Source organism: Leptodactylus fuscus, chromosome 6 (assembly GCF_031893055.1).
Source record: "Leptodactylus fuscus isolate aLepFus1 chromosome 6, aLepFus1.hap2, whole genome shotgun sequence".
Lineage (NCBI taxonomy): Eukaryota > Metazoa > Chordata > Amphibia > Anura > Leptodactylidae > Leptodactylus > Leptodactylus fuscus.
The window spans coordinates 162,717,442-162,740,537 of record NC_134270.1 but is presented as its reverse complement, the minus strand read 5'-3'; the positions used below and the strand labels follow the sequence as shown (position 1 = coordinate 162,740,537).

At 42.1% G+C, this 23,096-nt stretch overlaps 1 protein-coding gene across 1 annotated transcript; it reads right to left on the bottom strand.

Moving 5' to 3' along the window:
• Positions 1–320: 320 nt before the first annotated feature.
• NBL1 (NBL1, DAN family BMP antagonist) lies at positions 321–22,066 on the bottom strand. Its single transcript, XM_075277881.1, has 4 exons — positions 21,771–22,066; positions 6,126–6,307; positions 2,826–2,937; positions 321–2,574 (listed from the first exon to the last, which is right to left on the bottom strand). Exons 2-4 carry the CDS (start codon positions 6,293–6,295, stop codon positions 2,332–2,334), a joined length of 525 nt encoding a protein of 174 aa, XP_075133982.1. The 5' UTR covers positions 6,296–6,307; positions 21,771–22,066; the 3' UTR covers positions 321–2,331.
• Positions 22,067–23,096: the final 1,030 nt, after the last annotated feature.

Below are 23,096 nucleotides of genomic sequence, written 5' to 3'. Positions count from 1 at the left end.
AGATTCACATCAAATAAGCAGTGCGAACAGGCCCCTAAGCCTGCGCCCTCACACAAAGTCAAACACGCCTTCCCTGAAATACTCTGTGCTGTACGACTCGGTCACCTCCAATAAAATTAGATGCTTTTGAAATACTCTGTGCTGCTGGCCAGATCTTGTACGTAGGAGTTTCTGGACTGCCATCGGGCAGATGTGGGCTCTGTCCATTCATTTGCTGCAGATTGCGGTGCGATTATATTTCGGGTCTATTTATAAACAGAATATGTAGACAGAACATGCGGTCAAGACATGGAAGACACTGAATACGCCGGCTACGGTAGTGTGCGAGAACAAACTTTATTTATAATAAAACAGGAACATTGTGAACAAAGCCAATATTTCCCATTTGGTGCAAACAAACCAACCTCTCTGCCTGTATATGGAATGTTCCATCACTTGCTTGGTGTGTGTACGGAGAACGCTACAAGGGCGGACATTGCAGATAAGGGCAACTCCACTTCTGAACATCATGTTTCAGATTACACCTCCATATAACACTGAAAAATATTGGATATCCTCTGCTTTACGGTACAGAAAGCCAAAAGAAAACCCATCAGAATATTGTATGCAGCTCTGGCTGTGACTGGAGTATAAGACAATGTAAGTGAGGATCAGAGCACAATAAATGAAGCCAAGTTTTTACGCAGTGACTGAATGTTATATAGTATGAGTTTTCTGACCAGTCATAGACATCAAAAAGAGAATATCACAGAATATATCCCTATGGATATAAAGCCATGTAAATCATATATATATACTCTCGGGTTCCTATATACAAATAGACGTTTTCAGCACTTATAGATCCAGCAGACCGTCATGGATCATTATATTATATTATAGGTTGGCGCCACCATTTACATTTCATGAGCAGTGTCACGAGCGTTTGAAGGCAGGTAGGTGCAGTTCCTTCTCACTGCCACTAGAGGGCTTGGACAAGAACACAAATGACTGATGTAGAGAATGCTACAATTTCCCAAATCCTTGCACAGTCTATGCTCTGCTAAATAGTCAGCACTGGTGTAGAGAATGCTACACCAGTTACACCAGGTCCAGTTGCTACTAAGATTCTCAAATGGAATGCAAGAAATGGCAGTGAAGACTGACACATACAGAGTCAGGGGTGCAGTGGACGAGAAGTATAGGCAATGATAAAAAAAAAACAAAACCCTGCCAGTACTAGCTGTCACCCAGCATCAGCGGGTCAGTGTCCGAGACCAATATTTGGCGGTGTCTATGTACAATGAAGTTGTGCAGCAAATTTCTCACTGACCCTGGAAGGATCGAGGAAATCTGATAAGGCAATGTCGGTGATGAGTAATAATATATTCAGATATATAATATATGCGGGTAAGTGGCTCCGCCTATGGACATGGTGTTAGAATTAATAACTACATATAATGTGCAGCAATTTTGCTTTATATGTCTTATACTCCGCTCACATCCAGAGCAGCACTCACTATCCTGCAGGTCACCGCAGATACACTTCCAGGATTCACATTGCTACATTGGACTGTGGGACGTATTCTCATCCCAGAATGCACCACGGTATAGCATACCCTATACTGGACAACGCTTCTGAAATGGGGGCTCCCGAAAAAGAAACACATGACCACCTTGGCTCTCAGAAGAGCGTGCATATCTCCGAGGTCCTGGGCCTTGCTCCGGCGTCCTCCAGGCTCACAGTCAGCTTCTATATGACATGGGGTTATGGCAATGGCCAGAGGGGTTTGGCTTTCCCCAAAATTGCCATGGGATGTTTTGTGCACTGTTCTATGGGGGGGGGTTCCTAAATTTTAGCAAGTATGCCTATGCTGCAGTGTTCCTCCATTATTCTTCCTAGAAATTCATACATGGGCGTAACCAATCCACAGCATGCAGGGACACACTCGCAAGTGGTATCAACCAGTGCATACATTTCCAGGAGGAATAACAGAGGAACATCACAACACCGAGTTATAAGAAAAGATGCTCCAGAATTGGTACAGGTCTTTACTAAAACAGAGCCAGCAAAAGAAAAATGGTAAACCAGCAGAATTATGAATGCAGCTCTGGATGTGACTGGAGTATAAGATGCAATAAGTCAGGATCAGTACGGGGTAAGTATGTAGATGATATCTGTATAACAGAGGTTACAGCTGTAGTGCACCAAGCAGAGATGTGAAGGGTCAGCGGATGGTTGGAGAAGGAGCTGTAGTCCATGTGGTGGCCCCAGGCCTAGTCTCTGCAGGGGGGTTCAGCATTGTGATGTCAGTGGCCTGCAGGGGGAGACAAGTCTTTTGGGGTGACATCCCGTTACTCCTCACTTTCCCCTTCCCGCTGGGCAGTAGGAGGAGATTCCTCTTCCTGCTGGTGTTGGTGTCGTCCAATGTTCTCGGCAGGAGATGGCGCCTCCTCTGCAGTGTTCAGGTAAACGTTAAACATGGCTCCCTCCTGACTCAGTTCCTTGCCACATGCCTGACAGCTGCAACGTAAAATCTTCTCTACCAGCTTGTCCACTCGGGGCACCTCCTCGTTCCCTGGGCACTCCAACGTGACCTGTCCAGAAATACAAGGATAAAGTCATTCAGTAGAGGGGGAGGAGAGATGGCCCTGCTTCTGGGGGGGCCCAAAAAGTAACTACCCATATTCCAAGATAGGAGATGGGACATGGAGGCCAAATCAAAAAGGAATTCCGCCTTTAGTTACTTTCTGACATTTGAGGTCCTCTTTACCCCTGCAACCTGTCTCTTAAAGGGGATGTCCACGTTTATTCTGCACCCTACAATCCCCCCATAGCAGACACTTACCACATCCCACATGGACTTGGCGGGCATGCACGAGTCGCAGTGCACCAGAGACTCCGTAGATTGAGGAAACGTATTTGGTACGCTATAGCTGAAACACTGACCCAGGCAGGCCCTGAAACCAAAGAGAACAAATGTAGTAAAAACCTCCAGGACCCTCACCGGGATATGCTCAAGCTGCGGGCACAAACTTCAGACATGGATAAGCAATTGGTAATAGACTGGTAAGGAATCCTGATGTTAAGCAGTGCAATAATGTGAAGTCACCTCCAGTGGTCTCGGTGATACTGTTATGGGCATGATAGTGGGTGCTGGTATTGGGATACTGTGGTTGTCTCTGATATGGGGACAATGTGGTACTATGAGGGCACTGTGGTTGTTATATACTATGTGGGGACCACTAAACAGCATTATACAGTGTGTGGGGACAACTGTGAAGCATTGCACTGTATGTGGGAACCACTATACTGTATGCGTGGGCCACTAAGGAGAATTATACCATGTCTTGGGATCACTGGATAGCATTATACTATGTGTAGTGGCCACTAGGGAGCATTATACTATGTGTGCTGGCCACTGGGGAGCATTATACTATGTGTGGTGGCCACTGGGGAACATTATACTACACTCACCGGCCACTTTATTAGGTACACCTGTCCAACTGCTCGTTAACACTTAATTTCTAATCAGCCAATCACATGGCGGCAACTCAGTGCATTTAGGCATGTAGACATGGTCAAGACAATCTCCTGCAGTTCAAACCGAGCATCAGTATGGGGAAGAAAGGTGATTTGAGTGCCTTTGAACGTGGCATGGTTGTTGGTGCCAGAAGGGCTGGTCTGAGTATTTCAGAAACTGCTGATCTAGTGGGATTTTCACGCACAACCATCTCTAGGGTTTACAGAGAATGGTCCGAAAAAGAAAAAACATCCAGTGAGCGGCAGTTCTGTGGGCGGAAATGCGTTGTTGATGCCAGAGGTCAGAGGAGAATGGCCAGACTGGTTCGAGCTGATAGAAAGGCAACAGTGACTCAAATAGCCACCCGTTACAACCAAGGTAGCCAGAAGAGCATCTCTGAACGCCGCACAGTACGTCGAACTTTGAGGCTACAGATGGGCTACAGCAGCAGAAGACCACACCGGGTGCCACTCCTTTCAGCTAAGAACAGGAAACTGAGGCTACAATTTGCACAAGCTCATCGAAATTGGACAATTGAAGATTGGAAAAACGTTGCCTGGTCTGATGAGTCTCGATTTCTGCTGCGACATTCGGATAGTAGGGTCAGAATTTGGCGTCAACAACATGAAAGCATGGATCCATCCTGCCTTGTATCGGTAACGGTTCAGTCTGGTGGTGGTGGTGCCATGGTGTGGGGAATATTTTCTTGGCACTCTTTGGGCCCCTTGGTACCAATTGAGCATCGTTACAACGCCAAAGCCTACCTGAGTATTGTTGCTGACCATGTCCATCCCTTTATGACCACAATGTACCCAACATCTGATGGCTACTTTCAGCAGGATAATGCAATGCCATGTCATAAAGCTGGAATCATCTCAGACTGGTTTCTTGAACATGACAATGAGTTCACTGTACTCCAATGGCCTCCACAGTCACCAGATCTCAATCCAATAGAGGAGCATCTTTGGGATGTGCTGGAACGGGAGATTCACATCATGGATGTGCAGCCGACAAATCTGCGGCAACTGTGTGATGCCATCATGTCAATATGGACCAAAATCTCTGAGGAATGCTTCCAGCACCTTGTTGTATCTATGCCACGAAGAATTGAGGCAGTTCTGAAGGCAAAAGGGGGTCCAACCCGTTACTAGCATGGTGTACCTAATAAAGTGGCCGGTGAGTGTATGTGTGCTGGCCACTGGGGAGCATTATACTATGTGTGGTGGCAACTAGGGAGCATTATACTATGTGTGCTGGCCTCTGGGGAGCATTATATTGTGTGTGCTGGCCACTGTTGAGAATTATACTGTGTGTTGGGATTACTAGGGAGCAATACACTATGTGTTGGGATCACTGGATAGCATTATACTACGGGTGGTGGCCACTGGGGAGCATTATACAACGTGGTGGCCACTGGGGAGCATTATACTATGTGTGGTAGCCACTGGGGAGCATTATACTATGTGTGGTGGCCACTGGGGAGCATTATACTATGTCTTGGGATTACTGGGGAGCATTATACTATGTGTGCTGGCCACTGGGGAGCATTATACTGTGTTTCGTGGCCATTGAGGAGAATTATACTATGTGTAGGACTCTCTGGGGAACATTATACTGTGTGTGTGGGGGTCACTGGGTAACATTATACTGTGTGTGTGGGGGTCACTGGATAACATTATACTGTGTGTGTGGGGGTCACTGGGTAACATTATACTGTGTGCGGGGGGGTCACTGGATAACATTATACTGTGTGTGTGGGGGTCACTGGATAACATTATACTGTGTGCGGGGGGGGGTCACTGGGTAACATTATACTGTGTGTGTGTGGGTCACTGGGTAACATTATACTATGTGTGTGGGGGTCACTGGATAACATTATACTGTGTGTGTGGGGGTCACTGGGTAACATTATACTGTGTGCGGGGGGGTCACTGGGTAACATTATACTGTGTGAGGCATTACCACTATTGATGGTGCAGACCAATATAATACTATTATATGGTAGGGATGCCCCAAGATTTGTTTTTCCAGGGATGTCCTGAGTCTGAAAAGGTTAATATACACTGGTCTGGGGTCTCTTATGATACAGTCCAATCCGGCCCGCCAGCTCAATCACCTAGCCTGCCCACCTTAGACCCCCGAGTCATGTAGACCACCCATCACAGGAAGGATAGGAAAGCTCTGGGTACATTGGTAAGCTGAGTAGTAATGTTATGGGGACATTGTCCATACAAACACGTGGCTAGTCATGTGACTGATACTGTTATGAAGCCATGGGACTCTATGCTGCTACACTATGTCCAGCACTGTCATGGAGGCACTGTGGTGTGATGAAAGAGGGCAGTAAAATCCCAAAAACAGAAATCTAGATTTTGTTGTGAAAACCTTCCATATAATACACTAAAACTGGGCATGTTCTGCAGAGACAGTCAGCAAGCAGGGTTTCAATGAGATGTGAGGTGCAGCAGCTCTGGATGTAACTGGAGTACAACACAAGATCAGCAGACAAAAAAAAAATCCTGCATGCACAACTTTTCATCCAACACTTTTAGCTTAAAATCAACAGGCTCCATATGTATCCACTATGTTACTGGTCTGGCAGTATTACGCCCCAGGGTCACTTACCTATTCTGGATAGACTTGGACTCACAGCCGCTGTGCCCAACAATTTGTGTGATGTTCTTCGCCTCACACCAGGCGCTCTTATCAGGGAAAAGGGCCAACCTATTAATGGGAGGCGGAGCTGCGAAGATCGCCACTGGAAGGAGAAAGCCAATCAGAAACCAGAACATCATCGACACCTAGAACTAGAAGAGCGAGAGAGAAGACAACATGAGAACACACTCTGAACACAAGGGGGCAGTATTATAGTAGTTATATTCTTGTACATAGGAGTAGTATTATAGTAGTTATATTCTTGTACATAGGAGCAGTATTATAGTAGTTATATTCTTGTACATAGGAGTAGTATTATAGTAGTTATATTCTTGTACATAGGAGCAGTATTATAGTAGTTATATTCTTGTACATAGGAGCAGTATTATAGTAGTTATATTCTTGTACATAGGAGGTAGTATTATAGTAGTTATATTCTTGTACATAGGAGGTAGTATTATAGTAGTTATATTCTTGTACATAGGAGCAGTATTATAGTAGTTATATTCTTGTACATAGGAGCAGTATTATAGTAGTTATATTCTTGTACATAGGAGCAGTATTATAGTAGTTATATTCTTGTAAATAGGAGCAGTATTATAGTAGTTATATTCTTGTACATAGGAGGTAGTATTATAGTAGTTATATTCTTGTACATAGGAGCAGTATTATAGTAGTTATATTCTTGTACATAGGAGTAGTATTATAGTAGTTATATTCTTGTACATAGGAGCAGTATTATAGTAGTTATATTCTTGTACATAGTAGTATTATAGTAGTTATATTCTTGTACATAGGAGAAGTATTATAGTAGTTATATTCTTGTACATAGGAGCAGTAGTATAGTAGCTATATTCTTGTACATAGGAGCAGTATTATAGTAGTTATATTCTTGTACATAGGAGGTAGTATTATAGTAGTTATATTCTTGTACATAGGAGCAGTATTATAGTAGTTATATTCTTGTACATAGGAGCAGTATTATAGTAGTTATATTCTTGTACATAGGAGGTAGTATTATAGTAGTTATATTCTTGTACATAGGAGCAGTATTATAGTAGTTATATTCTTGTACATAGGAGCAGTATTATAGTAGTTATATTCTTGTACATAGGAGGTAGTATTATAGTAGTTATATTCTTGTACATAGGAGCAGTATTATAGTAGTTATATTCTTGTACATAGGAGCAGTATTATAGTAGTTATATTCTTGTACATAGGAGTAGTATTATAGTAGTTATATTCTAGTACGTAGGGGGCAGTATTATAGTAGTTATATTCTTGTACATAGGAGGCAGTATTATAGTAGTTATATTCATGTACATAGGAGGTAGTATTATAGTAGTTATATTCATGTACATAGGAGGTAGTATTATAGTAGTTATATTCTTGTACATAGGAGTAGTATTATAGTAGTTATATTCATGTACATAGGAGGTAGTATTATAGTAGTTATATTCTTGTACATAGGAGGCAGTATTATAGTAGTTATATTCTTGTACATAGTAGGTAGTATTATAGTAGTTATATTCTTGTACATAGGAGTAGTACTATAGTAGTTATATTCATGTACATAGGAGGTAGTATTATAGTAGTTATATTCTTGTACATAGGAGGCAGTATTATAGTAGTTATATTCTTGTACATAGGAGGTAGTATTATAGTAGTTATATTCTTGTACATAGGCGTAGTATTATAGTAGTTATATTCTTGTACATAGGATCAGTATTATAGTAATTATATTCTTGTACATAGGAGCAGTATTATAGTAGTTATATTCTTGTACATAGGAGCAGTATTATAGTAGTTATATTCTTGTACATAGGAGCAGTATTATAGTAGTTATATTCTTGTACATAGGAGCAGTATTATAGTAGTTATATTCTTGTACATAGGAGTAGTATTATAGTAGTTATATTCTTGTACATAGGAGGTAGTATTATAGTAGTTATATTCTTGTACATAGGAGGTAGTATTATAGTAGTTATATTCTTGTACATAGGGGCAGTATTATAGTAGTTATATTCTTGTACATAGGAGCAGTATTATAGTAGTTATATTCTTGTACATAGGAGTAGTATTATAGTAGTTATATTCTTGTACATAGGAGCAGTATTATAGTAGTTATATTCTTGTACATAGGAGCAGTATTATAGTAGTTATATTCTTGTACATAGGAGCAGTATTATAGTAGTTATATTCTTGTACATAGGAGGTAGTATTATAGTAGTTATATTCTTGTACATAGGAGCAGTATTATAGTAGTTATATTCCTGTACATAGGAGCAGTATTATAGTAGTTATATTCTTGTACATAGGAGTAGTATTATAGTAGTTATATTCTTGTACATAGGAGGCAGTATTATAGTAGTTATATTCTTGTACATAGGAGGTAGTATTATAGTAGTTATATTCTTGTACATAGGGGCAGTATTATAGTAGTTATATTCTTGTACATAGGAGTAGTATTATAGTAGTTATATTCTTGTACATAGGGGCAGTATTATAGTAGTTATATTCTTGTACATAAGAGGTAGTATTATAGTAGTTATATTCTTGTACATAGGAGCAGTATTATAGTAGTTATATTCTTGTACATAGGAGCAGTATTATAGTAGTTATATTCTTGTACATAGGAGCAGTATTATAGTAGTTATATTCTTGTGCATAGGAGCAGTATTATAGTAGTTATATTCTTGTACATAGGAGTAGTATTATAGTAGTTATATTCTTGTACATAGGAGCAGTATTATAGTAGTTATATTCTTGTACATAGGAGTAGTATTATAGTAGTTATATTCTTGTACATAGGAGCAGTATTATTGTACATAGGAGTAGTATTATAGTAGTTATATTCTTGTACATAGGAGGTAGTATTATAGTAGTTATATTCTTGTACATAGGAGGTAGTATTATAGTAGTTATATTCATGTACATAGGAGGTAGTATTATAGTAGTTATATTCTTGTACATAGGAGTATTATACTAGTTATATTCTTGTACATAGGAGGTAGTATTATAGTAGTTATATTCTTGTACATAGGAGCAGTATTATAGTAGTTATATTCTTGTACATAGGAGTAGTATTATAGTAGTTATATTCTTGTACATAGGAAGCAGTGTAATACTTTTTTTTTACTTCTCATTTGTACTGGTTATTACTGCAGTTTCCAGCAGAGGTCACTCTACATTGTTTTTCCTCCATAACTCATTTCATCATTCTGTATAATGTTAATGTTTAATTGTTGTAGGAAGTAAAACTTCTGCCAAAACTACTGACCCCAGGTGACCTGAAAGTGTTCTTGTGCACTTCACTGCACTCCACTATATGACAGGACCGGACAGACTGATGCTGAGAGCACAAGAGTGTAAGCAGTTTCAGCACCTAATGTATAGGGCTTTGAAAAAATGCCACATATAATGTATATCATCAGATGTGTAGCTATAGGGGGTGCAGCGGGAGCAGCTACTACCAGACCCTAGACCCTGAGGGGGCCTTAAAGGTCCCTTGGCCACATAAAATATTCCAGTATTCTAAATGGCACGTTGGTCAGTTGGGTCCCCATTACAGATTTTGCATTGTGGCCCAGAAGCCTCAACCTCCGCCTCTGCATATAATTATATACAGTATATATCCAGGTTATACCAGCATGGTCCATATCACTATATACAAGATGTATAACTTATACCAGCTCTGTATACAGTACATACCCAGGTTATACCAGCTGTACATATATAATTATATACAGTACATACCCAGGTTATACCAGCTGTACATATATAATTATATACAGTATATACCCAGGTTATACCAGCTGTACATATATAACTATATATATTATACCCAGGTTATACCAGTATTCTCTATATTACCAGTTCAATATCATTTCAATAAGTAGAACAAAGTTTGTGTTGCTGTATTTTCTGTGGTGTGTGAATACCCCCTTACTGTGACATTTCCCAGGCTCTTCCTGTGAGTCAATGTGGGAAATTCTCGTCCATGGCGTCCACATAACGTGTAAATAAATCTGTGATGAAGGTTCCCGGCAGCTGGGGGATGTTTCCCTGTACAGACGGACTCTGTGACCCTGGACTGCTGCCCATGTCAGGATGTTTGTGTCTGTAGACCACAATGTACCAGGTGCTGCACAGATAATGGCGCGTCCAGTGCGGAATAATAATTACACAGCGCCCATTGTGAGGAGACAACGGCGTATTCATGATCACACGAGCGGCGGGACAGGACCGGGCAAAGGAAGCAATTAGAAAAATGACCAACATCATGGTGGAGAGCGGAGAGCTGGGTGCTTGGCATGGCAGCTCAGCAGGCAGTATCACACAGGACAGGCTCAGATACATGGGGCAGTATACTATATATACTATTATAAGTTATATATAGTGATATATAGCAACGCCACTGACAGTATCACACATGACAGGCTTAGATACAGTGGCTCAGCAGACAGTATCACACATGATTGGCTTAGATACAAAGCTCATCAGACGGTATCACTCGAGAGGCTTAGATACAGCGGCTCAGCAGACAGTATCACACAGGATAGGGTTAGATACAGCGGCTCAGCAGACAGTATCATACAGGATAGGCTTAGATACAGCAGCTCAGCAGACAGTATCACACAGGATAGGCTTAGATACAGCGGCTCAGCAGACAGTATCACAGGATAGGGTTAGATACAGCAGCTCAGCAGACAGTATCACACAGGATAGGGTTAGATACAGCGGCTCAGCAGACAGTATCACAGGATAGGGTTAGATACAGCAGCTCAGCAGACAGTATCACACAGGATAGGGTTAGATACAGCGGCTCAGCAGACAGTATCACACAGGATAGGGTTAGATACACAGCTCAGCAGACCTTATCACATAGGATTGGCTTAGATACAGCGGTTCAGCAGAAAGTATCACAGGATAGGATTAGATACAGCGGTTCAGCAGACAGTATCACACAGGATAGGATTAGATACAGCGGCTCAGCAGACAGTATCACACATGATGTCACTGATCCATGGCCGGGTGAATGTGGCGCTGAGCTTGTGTCCCGTACATTAGGTGTCCTAGCTATGAGGACCTGTACCCGGTATGTAGGGACCCTTGACGCTCTTGGCCCCTGCAGTGACTAATTTGTTGTCCTCCTGGAGCCTGACAATAATTTGTAGACACAGGAGCGTGTGTAAATTCCCTTCACCTTCACAGTCAAGTACAGACAGTCTCATCTCACCCTGAGCACAGGAATGTCCCGCAGCCTCGGGGCTGGAATTCAGTTTGGCTGAACATAAAGCACTTCAGTATCTCTCCATCTACAAGACAAATGTCTCCCCAAGACTACAAACTCCCTTAACCCCTTCGTGTCTGCAGCCAGGCACAGGTGATGGAGGGTTCACCAACTGTCCAGGAACTACAAGTCCCAGGAGAATCAGTCCTGTAGTGTATTAGGATTAGGCAGCCCAGGCTTTGTGAGGCTTGTAATTCTGATAGGGTTACATAGGGACAAGCGTCACACGATAAAAAGTCACATAGAAGTCTCCCGATTTGGCTTTAAGTCCTAGACATAGGTTATCAGAATGTGATCTGTCAGGGTCCGACACCTAAGACCCAGCACAGATCAGGTGTTGTAGGAGTCTCCGCTAGTGGACAGGCAGCGTGTGCGGCGCCGCTCTTATAAAAATTATAGGATTGGTATCCTTGTCCTAGACCTGAAGGGTGCTGCAACTGCTGATCTGTGCGGTTCCAGGTGTCAGACCTCCAATTTCAGACCAGAAAAACCGCTTTAAAGCATCATGCATACAGCCATGTGCATGATGCCGGTTATGACTGACATGCGTGTGCGTGCCGCCTGTGCTCCGGCCGCGCTTCTGCAGCCCCATTGATTTCTAAGGCAGCTAGGTCTTTCTGTCCAATTAGTGTTGCAAAGCCTTAGGCGCTATTCACATGATAGTGAAATACGGCTGGGTGACAGACATTTTTTCAACAGCTGTTCAACAGAGGCCCGCTCCACATCTGCATTCGGCCCATTCCTATCCCAGGGGTAGGGAACCTTCGGCTCTCCAGCTGTTGTGAAACTACAACTCCCAGCATGCTCCATTCACTTCCATTGAGTACCAAGAACAGCAGAGCCAATATGCATGCTGGGAGTTGTAGTTTTGCAACAGCTGGAGAGCCGTACGTTCCCTACCCCTGTCCTATCCCAATGAAAAAAGTGGAGAGAAAAGTCCTGCAAGCAGCAATTTTCTCTACGAATTTTTCGTACAGAAATCACATGGACACCATTATAGTCTATGGCAGGGGTCCTCAAACCGAGTGCCGTCGCCTGGATCGCTCACTAACGGGGAATCGGATTCCCCGTTAGTGAGCGGATCGCTGCTTTCAGTTGTATGTGCCAATGCACATACAACTGAAAGCTGTCAGTTTAGGCTGCGTGACTGTGGCCTACACTGACTACAGAGAGTGACCTCTGTCCCCGACGCAGGCGCGATGACATCATCGCTCCTGGAGTCTGAAGGAGGAGGATGCGCGGCGGCGGCTCTTCATGGCTAAGTATGATGGAGTGTGTTGTACTGAGAGGATAAGGAATGATATTACAGAACTGACATGAGCAACCAAAGATGGCCGTGTCGCCCTGCGACTGCAATGAAATCTATGGACTTACATTGTGACCTGGGAGACGTTGCAACCACAACTTCTACTTGCAAAAAGAAAGAAACAATGCTCACTTTCATTGCATTGCAAAACATTCCCCAGGACTCCGTTCACTCAGGCCCAGTTCACATCTGCGTTCGGGTTTCCGTTCAGGGAGTCTGCTTGGGGACCCCCCCCCAAACGTTAAACTAATCCGCATAATAAAATAGTTAGCAACTTAGCAAACCGGTGGACCCCATAGACTATAATGGGGTCCATGTGGTTTCCACACAAAAAATGCAGAGAGAAAAGTGTTGCTTGCAGGACTTTTTGCTCTGCACATTTCATGCAGGAGAGAGGAACGGAATGGCCCGAACGCAGACATGAACCGGGCCTTACACTCTGTGCTCTAGTAAGTTTGCTCCCTGACTGGTAAATTATTTGCATGTGAGGCTGAGCCGCCAGTAATCCCGGAGAATGTCAGCCATCCCTGAGACCATGAGCCCTGCTCAATGTCCTGATCCCTGACCGGGGACTCTCCCTCCTCACGGTCCTAGGAGATCTGTACTGATGAGGGACGAGGAGCCTCCAGCCCCATACTTCCATATCACCGTCCCTCTTGCAGATGCTGAAATTCCAGCCCCTAACCCCGAATTTACAGAGGGACAGCTCTGAACTTGTAGGCGAGTCTGAGAAATAGCAGCACCTTCCTATGGTCTTATGGGGTCAGTCAGATTTCTGCTGGAGAATGTCTAGGCTATATCTCTATGCAGATACAGGACTAGTTGCAAAACTCCCAAGTATAAATCCTGGATGGTTATATTCTATCTGTTCCTGGGAAAGCTGAGTGATAAGTAATGGGGTTGTTATTGGAGACCCCACAGGAGTAAACTGGCTAATGCAAAATCTGTACTAGTCACATATTTCTTTTGACAATGCAACATATGAAAGTCCATCCAATTTTTGGGGTATCCCGAACAGGAAATCTGAGCACGTTTTATAGTGATATGTCCCTTCTCTCATTCAGGATTCTAAGAAAGCCAGGTGCCAGCGCAAGAAGCGATAAGAGCAGTCATATTGGTTGTTGTAATATACTGACAATAACTCTCTCATCTCTGATCTCCTATTAACCTCTGACCTGCTGGTAATGTTTAGCTTCCTGTAGGTAAGGGGGGCACCAGCTCACAACACATGCAACACATGGGGCTGAGCACCTTATATACCACTAGGAATATGGGACAGAGCATAGTATATACAGTATCACTGGCAATGGATAGACCACTGGGAACATGGGACTGAGTAATGTATATACCACTGGAAATATGGGATTGAGCATTGTCTATAAACTATATACATAAGGGATCTGGTCTGGATAAGGGATCTTGTAGGAGGGATGAAACCTGCTGAGCACGGTCAGTGCGCCCCTCCACTATACAAGTCCCTGTTGCGATGGGTCACTGCTGGGTCTGTATGTCCTCCATGTTATGCTGTCACTGTATGTATACCGTATATATATGTCCCCTGTTATATTGGTTTGGCCACCCAATGCTATGCATATAGCACCCACATGTCATATACCCTTGTTGAGGATGTTGGTGGGACTAGCAGGCCTATATATAGTGAGAAATGGCATATATACATAATGGGTGCTATAGAGATAAGGTGAAGGCTACGGCAATGGGTTGAGCTGGGTGACATGGGGGAGAACAGACCTGATACTATATAAGGGGGTGAATAAAATAAAATCCTGGGGTGGTAGATAGATACTATAGGTAGTGGCGTCCCACCAAAGCAGCATAGTACTCACATATAGGTGCACTACTAAAAACAGGGAGCAATGAGGGGTGACGCTGGAGGTGGGCCACCTGAGACTGATGGATCCTGAGACGTGATGGGGCACAAGAAAGAGACCACTGCTCAGAGGCACCTGACCAAGTCCTGTATGAAACCCAGGATAGACCAAGTCCTGTATGAAACCCAGGATAGACCAAGTCCTGACTACCTGCGACTGAGGATAGACCAAGTCCTGACTACCTGCGACTGAGGATAGACCAAGTCCTGACTACCTGCGACTGAGGATAGACCAAGTCCTGACTACCTGCGACTGAGGATAGACCAAGTTCTTACTGCCTGAAACCTAGGATAGACTAAATCCTTACTACCTCGGACTGAAAATAGACCAAGTCATATCTACCTGAAACTGGAGAAAGACCAAAGTCCTGTCTACCAGAGACTGGGGATAGACCAAGCCTTGAACCAAGACAAGGACCACCTGGAGGTAGGCCATCTGAGACATGATGGGTCAAGAGACAGAGACCACACCCAAGATATACCTGACCAAGACTTTACTGCCTGAGACTCTGGATAGACCAAGTACTGACTACCAGAGGTTGGGGATAGACCAAGTACTGACTACCAGAGGTTGGGGATAGACCAAGTACTGACTACCAGAGGTTGGGGATAGACCAAGTACTGACTACCAGAGGTTGGGGATAGTCCAAGTCCTGACTACTTGAGACTGGGAATAGACCAAGTCCTTATTGCCTGAGACCCAGGATAGACCAAGTCCTAGCTCCATGAGCCTGGGGATAGACTAAGTCCTGACTTCCATCAGTAGCTGTTGGATCAGAGAGGTGTGTGGCTGCTTCCATATCCAACCTCCAACTGAAATAAGACTTTTTTTTTTAAGATCTAGTAAGAGTTTTGTAACCACCAAGCCAACAGCCTCTTGTAATATCCTCATAACCACCAAGCCAGCTGCCTATTGTAATATCCTCATAACCACCAAGCCATCTGCCTATTGTAATATCCTTATAACTACCAAGCCAGCTGCCTATTGTAATATCCTTATAACTACCAAGCCAGCTGCCTCTTAGAATATCCTTATAACCACCAAAACTGTTGCCTCTTGTGAGATATTTGTAACCACCAAGCCAGTTGCCCCTTATTGGATTTCTTTACCAAACTGGCTGCTCTAGAAAGATTTTGTAACCACCAATTCTGTTGTCCCTTGTAAGATCCTAATAACCACTAGGCCAGCTTCTTCTTGTAATATCATGGTACCCACCATGTCAGCTACTCTTTTTAAGATCTCTGTGACTACCAAGCCAGTTGCCTCTTGAAATATCCTAGTAACCACCAAGTCAGATGCCCATTTTATGATCTTTGTGACAACCAAGCCAGCTGTTCTTGTAAGATCCTCAACCACCAGACCTGATGTCTCAACCCTGCGTAAACACATGTTCCAGATGTATCTGCTATGTGTTGCTGTGTTACTACATCCTCCACATGTGAGGCCCTGAGACATACCACTTATAGGACCGCTATTTTGGAACAATGGGTACGGGGCTTTCAGATATAAAGCAGTGGATCTAGCATTGACAGCGAAGGGCTGGGATCCAGTGGCTCTGTATATACCAGGCTATAATATACGTATTAATAAGCGCTCGCAGCTGCTGGATTCACTGACAATTATAATCATTAACGGATGAGGAGGCTACAAAGAGCAAACAAGAGAAGGATCCAAAAAGTCCGGAGCGTCTGCTGCAATCCTTCCCATCTATTAGCTGCATTAATCCCGTCTGCTGTGCTGGGATCTGACAGGATGTCCCCCATTACACTCCACACTCCCAGAAGGCACCGGAATAGCCGCACTCCGCACAGATGTGCAGCACAACTCCGAGCTTACACCCCCCAGCCTTCCCTTTCCCATCCCATACTCCAGCCTCAACCTGTTTCCCATGACCGAAACTCCCTGCAGTCACTTCCCGCAATAATAAAATATGGAAATTGTGAGCTTTTTGTTTTCAAGAATTGTGGTCAAGTCACAAGTTCTATAGTGAGAGTACAAGACAGGCGGCACATGTACCGTATCATATGTAACAGGCCTGCAGCTACAGAGATATCCATAGCAGGCTGTGTTATGGTAGTTATATTCTTGTACATAGTAACAGTATTATAGTAATTATATTCTTGTACACAGGAGGTAGTATTATAGTAGTTATATTCTTGTACATAGGAGCAGTATTATAGTAGTTATATTCTTGTACATAGGAGCAGTATTATAGTAGTTATATTCTTGTACATAGGAGTAGTATTATAGTAGTTATATTCTTGTACATAGGAGTAGTATTATAGTAGTTATATTCTTGTACACAGGAGGTAGTATTATAGTAGTTATATTCTTGTATATAGGAGTAGTATTATAGTAGTTATATTCTTGTACATAGGAGTAGTATTATAGTAGTTATATTCTTGTACATAGGGGCAGTATTATAGTAGTTATATTCTTGTACATAGGAGCAGTATTATAGTAGTTATATTCTTGTACATAGGAGTAGTATTATAGTAGTTATATTCTTGTACACAGGAGGTAGTATTATAGTAGTTATATTCTTGTATATAGGAGTAGTATTATAGTAGTTATATTCTTGTACATAGGAGCAGTATTATAGTAATTATATTCTTGTACACAGGAGGTAGTATTATAGTAGTTATATTCTTGTACATAGGAGCAGTATTATAGTAGTTATATTCTTGTACATAGTAACAGTATTATAGTAGTTATATTCTTGTACATAGGAGGTAGTATTATAGTAGTTATATTCTTGTACACAGAAGGTAGTATTATAGTAGTTATATTCTTGTACATAGGAGGTAGTATTATAGTAGTTATATTCTTGTACATAGGAGCAGTATTATAGTAGTTATATTCTTGTACATAGGAGCAGTATTATAGTAGTTATATTCTTGTACATAGGAGCAGTATTATAGTAATTATATTCTTGTACACAGGAGGTAGTATTATAGTAGTTATATTCTTGTACATAGGAGCAGTATTATAGTAGTTATATTCTTGTACATAGTAACAGTATTATAGTAGTTATATTCTTGTACATAGGAGGTAGTATTATAGTAGTTATATTCTTGTACACAGAAGGTAGTATTATAGTAGTTATATTCTTGTACATAGGAGGTAGTATTATAGTAGTTATATTCTTGTACATAGGAGCAGTATTATAGTAGTTATATTCTTGTACATAGGAGTAGTATTATAGTAGTTATATTCTTGTACATAGGAGTAGTATTATACTAGTTATATTCTTGTACATAGGAGCAGTATTATAGTAGTTATATTCTTGTACATAGGAGGTAGCATTATAGTAGTTATATTCCTGTACATAGGAGCAGTATTATAGTAGTTATATTCTTGTACATAGGAGGTAGTATTATAGTAGCTATATTCTTGTACATACGAGTAGTATTATAGTATTTATATTCTTGTACATAGGAGTAGTATTATACTAGTTATATTCTTGTACATAGGAGTAGTATTATAGTAGTTATATTCTTGTACATAGGAGGCAGTATTATAGTAGTTATATTCTTGTACATACGAGTAGTATTATAGTAGTTATATTCTTGTACATAGCAGTAGTATTATAGTAGTTATATTCTTGTACATAGGAGTAGTATTATAGTAGTTATATTCTTGTACATAGGAGTAGTATTATAGTAGTTATATTCTTGTACATAGGAGGTAGTATTATAGTAGTTATATTCTTGTACATAGGAGGCAGTATTATAGTAGTTATATTCTTGTACATACGAGTAGTATTATAGTAGTTATATTCTTGTACATAGGAGTAGTATTATAGTAGTTATATTCTTGTACATAGGAGTAGTATTATAGTAGTTATATTCTTGTACATAGGAGCAGTATTATAGTAGTTATATTCTACATATAAGACAGTATTATAGAAGTTATAGTCTTCTACATGGGGCAGTATTACAGTAGTATAGTATATTGGATATATATACTTGATCAGTGTGAGACATCCAGACATCTGAGTGAATTTACATTTTGTGTAGAATGCAGTCAGATATTTGTGCACACTGAGTGATACAATGTTAATCATGAGGAGACTTTGTTGTAGCGACGATACATTGTTATAACTACGTGGCATATGACGGAGGTGTAATGGTTAGATGTTTGTTATCAGCACTGGAGATCGGCATCTGCAGGAAGTTAAAATTGCGCAACGTAAAGTTTTATATGGCATTAATAATATCGTATTATATCTCTATTAAAATGTATATATTATATTATAAAGTATAAATACGGATAGTACAGGTCAGGCTTCACATGAAGGACAGATGGAAACATTACATGGTGGGAAAATAAGGTAATCTTGGTGCCTGAGGCACGACAGACACTGAGATTGTGTAGTGTATACTGAGCCCTCACAATACTGAATAAGCTGTAATATCTGGAGAGAAGTATCACTGTGCATACACATTATTACCGCAGACCCTACACTTGTCTTCTGTATACTGAACATGAGCAGTGATAGTATACAACAAGGCAAATCCCAAGATATCCAACCAGCAAGAAGTAATACTGTGCATGCACATGATAGGAACGTCAAGAAGTTCCTTCACAGCAAAATAAGTTGCACTGTGAATATTACAAGGATGTCGGTAAAAACGAAGACTGTCCAGAGAAGACGCTGTCACAGATTATGTCCGATCAGCAGGTTTGGGACTTGGGGGCTATAGGATACAATGTACAGATAACCCAAATAATGGAGCAATGTCACAAATATATATATATATATATATATATATATATATATATATATATATATATATATATATTGTAGCTGCAACATTGTTACCAAAGAGTAACAGTGCCATGTTATGTCAACAGTGGTATGACAATAGGTGAAAGTGAGAGACGTTGTACTGTGCAATACTATAGTCCTGCATGTAGAGATAGCAGAGCTGGATTTGTCATATATCCCCCTGGTGCGTTCAGATAACTCTCTGGCCTGTTATAAATGGGAACTCTTCTCTCCTGAAAAGTTTGGACAGAGGTTCACCAAATAAAAGGATTCCCAGGGCTCCACCATTGAACAACTCCTATAATATAGACCATAGTAGCCTTCAAATTTGGCGATCTTCTGCTGGACCATTATGGTGTTAAGGTCTGGGCCGCCAGGAGGATCCTCTGGTTCTCTTGTGGACCAGTCCGACATGGACTCTTGGCCATGACTTTGCAGGTTCGGACTAGCACTGTAAGGAAATGACCGACCGCGTTTATGTCAAGTGTTGGACAAGAAAAGAAAGCTGAAAGTGGAAGGTTGATGTTTTCACAAGGACCTTGAAAAACCAAATTTTTGGGGTGCTAGTGGGTGCTGGATGATGCCAACAAGCTATTTAGCCTTTGCCAGGGTATAAAGATACAGGGTTGGCGTACCATATCAAAGCGTTACGCAAGTGAAGGGAAGCCTAGCTATAAAACGAACTCAGCTCTGCTACATCTGTATCATTACTGAACGGGGACAACGTCTGCAGGGAATCTATCACATTACTGTATACGCCTGGGGTCCGGTATCAATGGTCTTATTTATAGTGTCATGTATAGGTTACATCGGCCTGTGATACCGTCAGACGTGCGACATGGAAGCCTATAAGACGGGTCTAGACTGGGTTACGTAGGCGCCATTTATTTTTAACTCGATCAATGACAATGTCACTATTACATCACCACGTCAGCGACAACATTAAGGATAGTGGAAGAAGTGAATTAATACCAGACGGATTTTCTGCGCCATATTGGATACATTCAACACAGATTATAGAATAGAAATTTAATTTTTTTTAAAGGGCCAGACACATAATAAGATGAACGTTCCAATAAGAAAAGACATCCTTCGCCAATTTCCAAGCACGCCCGGACGTGGACCACACACGGGATGGAAACTCTAAAACTGAAAATGTCCGAAACGCGTCGGCCATGATCAGACCTTTTATAGACTCTCAGCCGAGAGCGAACATCACCGATCTGATCGCCAAGAGAAAACGCCATGAATCCGATATAGGTATGGAGTGACGGATCGGGTCATCCGGACCCCGTATCGGTAGCCATGTGAGCGTCCTCGCTTATTCAGGCTGAATTCCTTCATATGCCTTTATTTTATAAATTTGGGGGTCAAACTAGGACACTACTTTTGGAGGAGGGGTCCTCTAAATATTAGGGGTTCATCATAGGTCAGGATTGCATTGGTATAAGTTCGGTAATAATCATACAATGTGTTGAGGGACAATGTCAGGTGACTGCGCAGTATTTTGGGGTGCTGGTAGTTTCCATCAATGTTTAGTAGGGTCAGCAGATTTCTATATTTCTAATACTGACATATTTGGGGTCGGGGGTGCTTTCCTGTACGTTATATAACATATAAGTCACCCCCATGGTGAGGGGTAACAAGTTTGGAGGGAGAGGTAACCTATTGCTTGGTATAGACATGAATAATTACATGCAGGATGGGATTTCGGGTTATTTGGGGCAGCAGGAAGAGGAAGGACACGGTGGTGAACGGAGATTATTATTACCAATTATATACATATTATCGCGACGGTCATGTGACCGCTTACATATGGTGATCAGTCAGGTCACTGTGACCGAGTACTTTTTTTTATTTTGGGACCGTTTCGCTCTGGTTTGACCCCAGACCGGTTACTATAAAATTTTAATATGACATTATAAACAAAGACAAAATATTGTGCTACATTGTAACAAAGGATCCTCTTAAAGGGACAGGCCGTATTTATGAAAAAAAAACTTTATTAATGAAGATTCAACGCCAGAGACTTCAGATACTATGGGAGAAGATTTGTCTTAAAGCGGGATCTTCTACCTGGGGGGTGCTCCAAACAATCCAATAGTGTGGGGCCGGATTACTAGTCATTATAGGGTTAATATTTAGAGAAGTGCATGTTAGGATCCAAGACTAATACAGGAACAGGAGAACAATAGCTGCTTGCACCAAAAGCATCTAAATTCTGTCCCTCTGATCGACCAGATGACTTTTTGCAAAGAAGATACAAAGAGCAATGACAAACAATGATGGGGGAGACTAAAGGAGACCCCATTAACCCTGCGCTGGTCTACCCCGAAGAGGAGGAAAGTGGACTTACCAGGAGGAGAGTCAGGGGGAATTCCATACAGTGATCCCTAAGGCTTGCAATCCATCCAGGGCTCCGATATCAGGCTGCAAAACCAGGACCCCCAGTAAATAGACAGAGAGAGAGTGAGCAGGGAAGGAGAGAGCGGTCTCCTCTGCAGAACACAAGTCAGCACTGAACCCGCCTCTCCTAATAGGGAAAAGACATCCAAAATCCTCCTCTGCCCACTCCTGGAGGAGAAGGGGGGACAGGCAGATGTGTGCACAGTCCTTGGGACCAAGCGCTCAGTCCCAGCATCTCAGAGCACTGGGACTGGAGGGTGCAGGTACTGGCTGACACTGGAGGGGCGGAGGGAGGGAGCGCTGGGTGGGTGGGTGGGGTGCCATCTGCTTGTGGTCTCTTGTCTCTAGGAATTTCATCATCACTTTAGCTGAAAAGTCAAACTAATAACTGAGGAATTCCTGGCTGGACACTTTGGCACCAAAAACCCATCCCCTGTATAGGGGGCTATAGGCTTCAGTGCAGCCCATGTGGGGGGTGTCAGCTGGAGGAGCAGCCCCTCCGCTTCAAGGGTTTCAGTTTTACTTCCTCACCATCTAAAGAAAAGTTTGTTGACTCGATAGACTTTGCAGGAAAGTTACTAATCCATCTATGCCAGATTTCAGGGGCTAGATGGGCATAAGGTGGTGAATCTTCCGCACCCCAATGGAGTTTCCCAATAATACAAGTACATCTTGTGCCAGCTAGGAAATAAAGGCTGGCGTACAAAATGCCAGTCTTGATAAATTGCCCCATTTGCGTTTCTCAGCTTCAATATTTTCAAGGATGAATTAGGAATATTGCAGGGAAATGTACACCTCTGTCTACGCCACTATCCTGCTGTGGATGGGCATCAACGTGGCACATCTTCGGCATACATTCCTTTTCTTTGCCACATTGTTGGTCCTTTTTATGAAAGTGGGTAGAGCACTGCCCTAGATTTCAGTTTTGGAACACAGGACCTCCCAAGGTGTCCCGAAATTTCAATAATTCACAATCTCTTAATTCAGGAACATCTTATGCCAGCAGGGGAATTAAGACTGGGGTACAAGATGCCAGTCTTAATAAACTACCACATGGTGGACATCCAGTGACTGAATTGGACCAGGCTCACTTGCTCAGGTCACATCTGAACCCAGGTGTCCATTGTTCTGGTCCAGAGGAGGACCAGAATAACGTACACATGGACAATAAACAGGGCGGAACGAACCCATTGAATATAATGGGACACGTCAGGCGACTTTTAAAAAAACCCAAAAAACTAAAATCGCTGTACGAAAAAGTTTTGCAGCATTTTTT

What these genes read in the sequence shown, in the direction of transcription:
- NBL1 (XM_075277881.1), bottom strand. Translation starts at nt 6,295, where the DNA reads ATGATGTTCTGGTTTCTGATTGGCTTTCTCCTTCCAGTGGCGATCTTC. An exon ending in TCCAAGTCTATCCAGAATAG is followed by an intron (nt 2,938 to 6,125) that starts GTAAGTGACCCT and finishes CTTTGGTTTCAG; the next exon opens with GGCCTGCCTGGGTCAGTGTT. An exon ending in CCAAGTCCATGTGGGATGTG is followed by an intron (nt 2,575 to 2,825) that starts GTAAGTGTCTGC and finishes ATTTCTGGACAG; the next exon opens with GTCACGTTGGAGTGCCCAGG.